Raw genomic sequence first — 10,452 nt, 5'->3', positions numbered from 1 at the left:
CCACTTTTCCACTTCCGTCCATTTTCATCCACAAAAGAGTTAAGTGTGCTGACGTGGTATGGACATTCTAGTAATTTTAGCTCCTTATCTTCTCTCTCCCTCTGTCCCTTTTCCCCTTTCTTCTCTCCCATCCTGAATCCAACCTCCATCGCATATGAAATTACTACCCATGCTACGTCAGCATACTTAATGGTTTTGAGGATGGAAATGGACGAAAGTGGTAAGGTGAGAAAATTACAACAATTTTTAGAAATTTAAGAGGTTAAGTGAGAAAATTTCAGTTTAACGGGATAAAGTGGAACAGAACATTCATTTTATGAGATGAAACGGTAAATAAGCCATATTTTTATGTCATGTAATGTGCTTAGATATGCTTTAGTGCAATAACAATGTTCTCTAGAACTATATATCCTTACAGAAATTTCAGTTCACTTGGTAGCTAAAGATGAAAAAGGGGATTTGACTTGTTATTTTTTATTTTTGAAGAAACCCCACTTGGATTATGGTGAAATCATATTGATCCCGCGGATCAAAATCCACCTTGAAACAACACATTTTACATGGTAGTTAGTTAGCGACTTTTTTAAGTAAACGCCATGATGATCCAAGTGACTTTATCCAATGCTTGGGCGACCAATTTTGAAGTTTCGTATACGAATTACAAGTTTGGGTTAATTAATCTTACATAAACCCAACTGCCCCAACTGAATTTATCTTAAAACACCTCATTTCAAATCTGTCCTCCAAATACCAACTACATTATAGAGCATGAGCAGGCTATGCATTTGGGTCCCAAATTGCACTAAAATCACATGGGGACACAGAAGCTTTTGAGGGACAATTGTTAGTGGAATCCCTAGTGGTAGTCACTTATCTCAACAGTGCCCTGGTGATGTAACATGCATTTTTGTTCTTACCCATGAGCCATCCTCTTAATTATAATTAAATGTTTGATTAATGCATGTTTTCTTGTCCTAATAACTGCTTTAATAATGCCGGGGGTGAGCATAATTGACGGAAAAAGAAAAAGAAGAGAATGGTTGATATATATTCTTGGATCTTGATCACTAGTGTATATATATATATATATATATATGAGACCCCATATATATATATATATATATATATATATATGTCAAACAAGAATCAAGAATCTTTCATGGAAAGATCTGCATGTTTCTCGACTGCATGAATAAAGAAATTGCTTGGGCAGTACATCATTGAAATTAAATAAAAATTGCATCATGTTTCTTGCACAAACTTATTTTTTTGAAGATTAATTATTTATATGTAAAATTAGTTCCATGGTAGTGGAAACTTGACCTCAGTCATTAGATCGAGAAATAGAGGGAATGAGATATATAGGTCATGAGTATTATTTTGTGTGGTTAGAAATGCTTATGATTTCATTCAGGATGTCATGATTAAAAATTAGATGGAATGATTCTTTCTCGTACCATCATTCTTATAAAAAATACGGACAAGGTAATATGCATTTTAATCATTATATACAAACTTAGAATATTCTTGAAAAAAGTTGAGATTAAATGCAATATGTGCGAGAAATATTATTGAGGTTTACACTTTGTTTCTGCACCAAAATACTACTTGACTTTCTTAACTAAGATCTAGCAATTGAAAGAAGATAACATTTTTAATCTCATGCCCACAGTATTTGTAGCCGGAATGGGATATGGACACTAGTATATGTGCTTTTTAACATTTTAATAAAGGAGCACAAATTCTAAAAATAAAAAAATAAAAAAATAAAGGAGCACAAAGCCATGGCCCATGTTAAAAATATTTATCTATATAAGAAAATCAATTGGCATCAAAAGCTTTGTAGGAATGGAACTTCAATTATCATCAAAAGCTTTGTAGGAATCCCCTGTAAAAGATTATTTCCTTTCAATTCAACCACCACCCACAAAACTTCAATTAGCATCAAACCCTAAGTTTGTAGCTACGGAATCAAACAACATTGGCTTCCACAAAAGATTCATTTTCAAAAGAGCATAGCTAATTTGTCAATTGTTAAAACATAAAATGAGATTCGCAAAAATGATCGATTAACAATCGTTTAGAATTTCCATTTTCAATGGATAATCATTTCAAACTAAATAAAGTTGACACTTTCGGAAAGGTTGATAATTGGATTTGAAAAAATAAACCTCATTAGGGCAGCACTACATCACAAAAAAGGGCAAAGAACATTACCATTTGGGAAGGTTAGGTCTTTGCTCCTTGAAGCTCTAACCTAATTCAGTAAGCTGATGTTGATGGTAGGTAGTGGGGGTACTACAGGCAGTGAGGCACACACAAAATTCCATCCAGTGGGTTTGTCCCAGGATCAGTAGCAATACTAATAGTGGAAATCCATGTAGAAAGTAAATTAGGTTTAAGTCATAACAAGCATGAATTTTGAGCATTTGCTTTCATTTTCTTTCCTTTCTAGTGGCTTGTGGGAGCCAATCTGAAATGGATGGATATCTTATTTTTCTATATCTTGTGTTTTGATGGGCATTTAGATTTTGATTTTAAGGTTCCATGGGTTTGCCCAGCCAATCACATACCTAGTTAGATAGGTGTCCTATCAAATATTTTACTAAGAATTTATCAAATTGCATGAGTGGGATACTTGCTCCAAAACACACACCCTCTACTTTTTTTTTCCTTTCCTTTTTTTTTTTTTTTTTTCATTTCAATTCTTGTTTGGTGGGGGGGTTTATTCTGTATATTTTTTCTTCTTCTGTGTCTCTACTTGACATGAAGATTCTGAGACTTGTACATGTAGTATATAATTGTATATCTTTGTAGGCATTTGTTTTGCCTTCTTTTCTTCGGCTTAGAATCTTGGGCCTTTGTTTTGTTTTCTACCTCCCGTTTCATGCTGTATTCAGAATAAACTTTTATTAATTCAACAAAGAGAAGCAATCCATATTAGACCTTATGCTTGGCTTCTTGTAGAGACTAGACATATATATTTATAGTTCTTTTCTCCATCTGGAAATATGTTTATAGTTTTTTTTTTTTTTTGGCTAGGAAAATATTTTATAGTTTAAGGAGCTCATTTTGACTTTGATTTTTGTTTTTGGTTTTTTCTGAAGTCTACGTTGTGATAGGCACATATGGTAACAATTTTTTTATGGCAAAAAGTTTTTTTATTTTATTTTTATTTTATTCTATGTAGTTTGCTGGTTTCATCATTTTGGTCCTTGTAGTTTCAATTGTGTCAAATTTATCCTTGTATTTTTCAGTTTAGAGCAATTTCAATACACGACGTCTCAATTTCTTTCGAATTCCTCTCAATTCCATTACGTTCTGAGCATGTGCGCCCCTCAGGTGGAAGAATATATTTTTGTTTACTGCTTTAATCCAATGTGTCACTATCATTTTCAACACTTGACATGTGTCCATATACATAACCATAGTTTCATAAATACAAAGTAAAAAGTTAACCATGATTATGCCTTTAGATACATGACAAGTATTAAGAAAGATGGTAAGAATGCACTTTGGGTTAAACTGATAAACACAAATATTTCCCATGTGGAGAGGTAATTTGGCCCACTCGAGAAACCAAAAATAACTTTTATCAAAGAAACCAAATCAACGTTAAAAAACAAACCGGTAAATTTGGGTTTAGAATTTGGTTTTGTTAATTTCTGTTTTGCGGCCCACCGTTGTACCGTATAACGTGTGGACTTACAGAGAAGCCCACTTAGCAGTTTAAACTTTTGAATACCATATTATTTTCCCTCTCAAAAACTCTCTATATGAAAAGAAAGACCACCAAGTGTTCGCGAAAATGCCCGAGAGAGACTCCATAGTCAACACACCACAACAAAACATAACTCTCCGAAGGTCTCCAAGATTTCTTCAACCCAAGAACACTCTAGAACCAGAGAAACCCCCCAAGACTCTCTGGAAGTCTCAGAAGCTTGTCCACCGTGAAAAGAGCGCTTCAGAATCCAAAAACCCGAGAACGCCCAAGTCCGAAGGAAAAAGCAGATCTGTTGTTCGCTCTTCGAGTCCTTCACTCAACTCTAAGAAATCGAGTAAAGCTCATGGGACCAGAAAATCTCCAAGATTGAACACTGGGGTTGAGCAGTTTCAGAGTCTCAGACGTTCTTCAAGGATTTTGAATCGGCAGCGCGTCGTCGTTGATGCTGGTAAGGATTTCCCACAGAAAGTCTCGAATAAATTGGTCAAATTTGATAATGGGTCGAGTAATTGCACGGATTTGAGTTCTGGGTCAAGAAAATGTGGAAGAAAATCTCTGAGATTTTGTATTGAGCAACCTGTTGTTGATGTACGCACGAATAAGGCAACCAATACTAGATCTAAAAGTAAAACAACTAGTTTCTTGGATAAAGAGGAATTCTCAGGTGTTGGAAAAGATGGAGCCTCTATTAATTCACCCGAAGGAGTTCCGAAAAAGAGCAAAAAGGTGACTTGGAGGAGTTCAGGTGGTGGTGAAGTGGTTAGTTCAGAAGGTAGAGAAAGGAAAATGCAAGAGTTAGATGGTGGAAATAAAGAAGTTAAGGTTAGGAGGAAGAGAAAGAGAGATGAAGAAGGTATTGGGGTTGTTCATGGATGGACAAAGGAACAAGAATTAGCCTTGCAGAGAGCTTATTTGGTAGCAAAGCCGACACCCCATTTCTGGAAGAAGGTTTCTAAAATGGTAATTTGCTACTCTTTTGATGATTCTTAAATTCAGAAAATCTTGTTTTCATGTCAAGCCTTACAGAAATCTTTCATATTACTGACAAGAACAAGGATAGATACATTATTGGTTCGGATACTTTAGGCCGAATTGCATTTGGTTTCTGTACTTCTGTCTTAACAAAATCACCCTTATAGCTTGGTAACATATTTTGGTATGATCTAAATTTTCATTTCCTCCACATTGTTGATGAAAAACTGAATTTTCATCCCCTAATTTCACCAAGCCGCAAAAACTAATGTGACGGGAATATAGAACCAGACCATGGTGAATGGTAAATGTGTTCACTTTTTGATAATTTTGTTAGCCAGTGTGATAGATGTGTATGCTTTGGACCATATTGAAAACCTTAACAAATTACAAGGGCAAACTTGTTGGAATTATAACTATAAGGATTCAGGTGGAGTCAGTGTTAAACAATTGGGATCAAAGTATAATTTAGCCTCCTAATATTTAGAACAATACTGAAAAAGAGTAATAAAACTTTTGCATCTTTAAGTAGAAGCTTTTGAAGTCTACAATTTGTATTTTGTTATGAGTAAAAATGGTAAACTTTTGTCATCAATGTTGACAGTCTCTCCTGTTTTATTGGTATGGTGGGACTAGGAGTACTGCTCTTGCTTTTGTTTCTTTTACATATGCAAGTTTTCTGTTCCAATGACACTGAAAGGCAAGATACTGGAGGGAAAGATGTTATATTGGGTGTGAAAGTTCATATAATTAAATTGTGTAATGAAGATCAGTCTTAACTCTTGAAAGGATAATTTTTAAGATATAGGGTACATGCTCTCTCCAGTGAGTGACAATATTGGTTACATGCTGGGAGCTGGCCTTGATAGTTGTGCTCAAATTCAGTGTGATCTTGGATAATTTCATATACGGAGTTGTGGAGCTGATACGGCAGTCCACCTAAGTAAAGAACTCAACAGTAATGCTAGCCTGAAAAGGCTGGTTTAACGGTAATTAATGAGCAGATTATGCAAGTATGGTGATAGGTCCTGCATGATAATCCTTTCAGTTGTAAGAAAAGGCCATACTGGTGGTATAATTGGAGTTTCACGCTCCAATAATTAGCATTTTAACGTTAGCTGTAGTGTTACCCTTTTTGAATTACATCCAACTGCAGTTTTCTTTTCATTTTCTACCTTGCGAGTTACTGATTTGAAAGTTAGTTGCCATTGAAGCTTTCAGCTATGAATCGATGCTTTGTTTCAAAGTCCCTTGAATATTTTGTGGGCCCATTTAGATTTGTACTTGAGACAGTAATTATATATCTTTGTCGTTTGACATGCATAGCCAAATTTATATTTCCAGTGCTTTATTCAGATCATATATAGAGAACTTATGTTTCCATACAAATTTAATCTTAGGTGCCTGGAAAATCTGCACAAGAGTGCTTTGATAGAGTCCATTCTGAGCATATAACCCCACCTCCACCTCCACCTCGTACCCGATCAAGGGCAGAGATCTTAGAAAATTCATCCCCCCTTGGACAATTTTCACTCTCTGCAAGTAAACTGCTTAAACCCACTGAGCCAAAGTCTAAAAGGTCAAACTGCAATAAACAGAGGAGTCATATTGCCCAGAAAACTGTCAGAAAGTTATTACAAAAGCATCATCAAGTGTACCAGGATTATGAGGCAGATCTATTTTCAGTACTTGAGCCCAGTCTAGGTTCATCTACTGAGAGTCAGCCTAGTGTAATACTTTCTACCCCAAAGAATTTAAAGGGAAAACAGGGACTTCTTCAAAAGTGCAGTCAAAGATCTTCAGATGATAATAAGAAGCCCCCGTCGAGATTTAGTAGCTCATGTGGGGAACCTCTTGTTAGCCCCCCTGTATTGAAGCAGATCAGAAATAGGGTCTGGCATGAGAAGTATATTGACCAATTACATAACAGGGAAGCTAAAAGGAAAGCAGCCTCTACATGCACTAAAAAATCCACTGTCCAGGAAGCGGATACGGTCAGAACTGCAAAACTTGCCCTGGTTTCTGAAGCAAGAGATGCTATCAATAAGCTCCAACATCTGCAGGCCAATGCCATGGAAAACTCTTCTGATTTGGATGAGGATGGGATTGTAAATGATGATGAGGAAGGCGAAGACGATACTTAGTAATGTGATTTATCTCCTTTCTTTTTCTTAGATATGTAACATACTAATAGAGATGTAGCATTTCCTATCACAATAATTGAAGATGCCTTCTGTAACTGCTTACTTTGGAACCTGTAGTGTATTCTATCATTGATCCCTAAATTTTGTAATTTTTTTCTTTGGTAATAGAAATCCAAGTTCTTCTTTGATGATTTCATTATTTGTTTCATATCCTCATGCAGTGTATTTAAAACTCATCTGATTTCAGCTTAGGTAATTAAGCAAATGGAAGACAATGACGGGTGAGATATGTCGGGTAATCTTTGACTAATTAAACCCTATGAATCTGTTTTTATGCATGTTGCGTCAATTGTGGACTTAAAGAATGTTTGGTGTAATTTCGCTAACCATACCTTTGTCGTTATAAAGAATGTTTGGCCTTGCAGTGTTCCATCTTGAATTATCTAAAAAGATGAGGTCTGTATCCCACAGAATGTCTTGTTCTCGGACTATTGGACCCGACATTCTGATAGTTATATTGTCAAACTGTGAATTGAATTGCAGATTCAAACAAGAACAGTTATATTGTCGAACGTGCAAAGAAATCTTTACCCTTGATTGAAGGTGAGGGATCACATCTGATGAAGATTTCTGGGGGAAAACAACAAGGTTTTGCTAATTTATTAAACATGCACAGTCCTGGTATCTCATTAACCAAGAAGTGCAGATTAAATTAGCTAGTTTGGCCAAGTTAACTATCGAGTGAAAGGAACAACAATTGTTTTGGCTTTAAGGCCTCGTTTGTTAGGAGGACTGGACTAGACTAGATTAGCAAAATACCTACATTTTATGTGCAATCCATGCATAATTTGGATATTGTTGTCTAACTTGGAGGATTAAAGAGGGCTATTCATAAGAGGTTGATGACTAAAACTTATCCCTCATAATCCCACCATTTTTAAGGGATTAAGGGGATAAGTTTTAGTTATCGACTTCTTATAAATAGTCCCCATTATTCCTCCAAGTTAGGCAAAATATGCATATTATGCCTTGATTGCACATGAAATATAGACATTTTGTTAGTCTAGTCCAGTCTAATTCTCCCTATCAAACCAGCCCCGCATAATTGGTGGGAAAAAGAAAATTTTGATGACTCTTCATGAATTAATTTCTCTGGTTGTTGTCATGGTTTCTATGCAGTTTATCATTTCTTGTGCTTTAGTTATATTCTTCAGAGATTTAGGGACAACAAGTCTCTGCCCGTAATATAGCAACAAGAAAACATCATGTAGCCATTGAAACGCAGAAAAGAAGCAGATGAAAATCAAAGGCCAAAATCTTTATTATCTCTGTCATCTGTTTTGGTTAGAAGTGGAACTAGTGACCCTTATGTTGGAAGATATATATATACCTCAACTGAAGTAGATAATACAGAATAGACTTCTACAATGGATCTGATAAATGGACATTTATTTAAAACGACAAATATAATCACAGCTCCTCACTTGGAAAATCTCATGGAGACATGTAAAAACCCATCTCTCCAGACTTCAATTGTAATTTGTAAGCAGCCCTTTTCATTTTGCACCTCTTGTTCCTACAAACATCTTCCTCCATACCCTGCATTTCTGAACAATGCTTGCTTTATGTCCTCAGGACTTAACAAAGTTCCCTGCTCAGCTCCCTAAAAGGTCATTAGAGAAACATAAACATTAAAAACCAAAGTTTTATTGGAAGCTTTTGCACAACCACCTAACATATGCATAGGCCAACCAAGTTTATATACACAAACCTCTGAACATGAAGCTTGCATCGAAAAATCATTGAAGCAGCTTATAACACACTGTTGAATCTCAAGGCCCAGTGCTTCTATAGTATTCACTGTTGACAGCAGCAATCCTGGCTTGGCTGCACAGCAGATGTCTATCCGGGTATCCATGTCTCTCCTCTCCACATCAAACTGTATATATGGTCAATGAGGCAGAAGTGAGTGAGAGAGAGAGAGAGAGAGAGAGAGAGAGAGATTAAAGAATTGAAGTAGTTGGATAAAAACTTGATTTTGAGGTCATAATGTGAAATTTGTGTGTGAATTTTACCTTGGGGGAATTTCTGACTAATACCTCACTGGGCTTTAGATCCTTGGAGATGTCCATTAAGTTGATCTGATTAGTACCCTCTTCAATTCCTTCTTCTTGCAACTTATTGATCCTTTCCAAAAGCTCTTTCATATAATCTATTGTGTCTCCAAGTATAGATGTTCTGTCCATCTGAGACAAATTTCTCAATATTATTAGTAGTGAGGATTTGGCCAACCTCAGAAAGCAGATAAATTCTGTTTTATCAGTGGAACATCGAGAACAATGAAATGAAATGCCACCATTATTGATCTTGCACAATAATGATAAAAGGAAAAAGATGGAAACTTTCAACAAATGCAAAACATAAATCACCTTGCTTATCTTGGGGACTATTGATCTGAGCATGGAAAGGCGGTCATTTAAGCGCTTCCTCCTTCTCCTCTCTGCCATAAGATTCTTTGAAGGCTGCCCTTCTAACTTCTTAGCCTTGCTTCGTTTCTCACCACACAACCCCATATTAAAAGCTGAAGGAATATGATCTGTGGCTTGTTGTTCCATCTCAACTTTGCAAGTAGCAATGTTCTTGCTTTCCTCCAAACAGCTTCTCTGATTCTCACTTCCAAGAAACCCCCCAAACTCCTCATCTTCCACCATTGAAGGGTAATCTTGATCTTGTGATGGAAATGGGGGGGCAATAGTGTCATTGTCCTTGGTGTATGATGAATCAATCTCTGGCACCGTACAGAGTCCATCAACAAAAGGGTAAGAGGAGGAGGCTTGATGATGGTCAGTAGAAAATGGGCTTTCTTCAAAGCTTGGTGGTTGATCTGTTTGTGTGGAGAACCCAGAAAATGGAGGATTATTAACTGAAGAAACCAAAACTGGGTTCTCTTCAAAAGAATCAAAGCTCCATCCATTAATGGGAAATAACTCATTCAATCCAGAGGAGTTGGAGGAGTAGGTGCTCCAACTGTCTCTTCTTGGTGCCAGTAGTAGCTCCTCTAAGAAACCATGTTGGGTAAGCTCCATCTCTCTCTAATCTCTCTCTCTCTCTCTCTCTCTCTCTCTCTACACTGTTTAAGGAGGGAGTGGGGGAAAGGAAATCTATAAAGGAGCAAGGCTTAAGAACATGAAGTTGCAACAAGTTGAAGGAAATTCAGATATAAACATATTTATAAAATGGTCCATTTTCCTCATCAACAATGCACTATTAATTTATTACAGAATGCATATAACTATATTAGAGTGTGTGTGTGTATGTTGTGTGTGTAGCAGCACCACCTAAGAGCTATAGCCTAAGGCCCTAAGATTGAAATGGAATCTGCTTTTTCCACTCTCTCTCTCTCTCTCAATCTCAAGGTGAATTTATGTCTTTTTCACCGAAATTATTAATCAGACAAACTTGTTATTTAAATATCCATACCCTGCAAGCTTTGACCCACAAATCTGTCTGAACCGAAAAAGGATACATTTTAGCATCAGATTGTCAGGTATTTATTTATTTTATTTTTTCTATATCTTCTCAAATATGACTGGATGAACATGCAGAAATAAT

General features: G+C 36.2%; 2 protein-coding genes across 2 annotated transcripts; one reads left to right on the top strand and one right to left on the bottom strand.

Moving 5' to 3' along the window:
- Positions 1-3,714: 3,714 nt before the first annotated feature.
- LOC117629722 lies at positions 3,715-7,034 on the top strand. The gene is made up of 2 exons (XM_034362297.1): positions 3,715-4,684; positions 6,097-7,034. The coding sequence occupies exons 1-2, from the start codon at positions 3,809-3,811 to the stop codon at positions 6,838-6,840; spliced, it is 1,620 nt and encodes a 539-aa protein (XP_034218188.1). The 5' UTR covers positions 3,715-3,808; the 3' UTR covers positions 6,841-7,034.
- Positions 7,035-8,137: 1,103 nt separating this feature from the next.
- LOC117632600 (transcription factor bHLH93-like) lies at positions 8,138-10,245 on the bottom strand. Its single transcript, XM_034366127.1, has 4 exons — positions 9,270-10,245; positions 8,916-9,086; positions 8,612-8,779; positions 8,138-8,503 (listed from the first exon to the last, which is right to left on the bottom strand). The coding sequence occupies exons 1-4, from the start codon at positions 9,924-9,926 to the stop codon at positions 8,417-8,419; spliced, it is 1,083 nt and encodes a 360-aa protein (XP_034222018.1). The 5' UTR covers positions 9,927-10,245; the 3' UTR covers positions 8,138-8,416.
- Between the last annotated feature and the right edge of the window lie 207 nt (positions 10,246-10,452).

The sequence above is a fragment of the Prunus dulcis genome, chromosome 6 (genome assembly GCF_902201215.1).
Source record: "Prunus dulcis chromosome 6, ALMONDv2, whole genome shotgun sequence".
NCBI classification, from domain to species: Eukaryota; Viridiplantae; Streptophyta; class Magnoliopsida; order Rosales; family Rosaceae; genus Prunus; species Prunus dulcis.
The sequence above is the reverse complement of the archived record's forward strand: the minus strand, read 5'-3'. Positions and strand labels throughout refer to the sequence as shown.

Excerpts from the sequence above, each read along its gene's own strand:
- LOC117629722 (XM_034362297.1), top strand. The coding sequence starts at position 3,809 with ATGCCCGAGAGAGACTCCATAGTCAACACACCACAACAAAACATAACT. Across the intron at positions 4,685-6,096 it reads GGAAGAAGGTTTCTAAAATG|GTGCCTGGAAAATCTGCACA; the intron begins GTAATTTGCTAC and ends ATTTAATCTTAG.
- LOC117632600 (XM_034366127.1), bottom strand. The coding sequence starts at position 9,926 with ATGGAGCTTACCCAACATGGTTTCTTAGAGGAGCTACTACTGGCACCA. Across the intron at positions 9,087-9,269 it reads TAGTCCCCAAGATAAGCAAG|ATGGACAGAACATCTATACT; the intron begins GTGATTTATGTT and ends AATTTGTCTCAG. Across the intron at positions 8,780-8,915 it reads TAGTCAGAAATTCCCCCAAG|TTTGATGTGGAGAGGAGAGA; the intron begins GTAAAATTCACA and ends CCATATATACAG.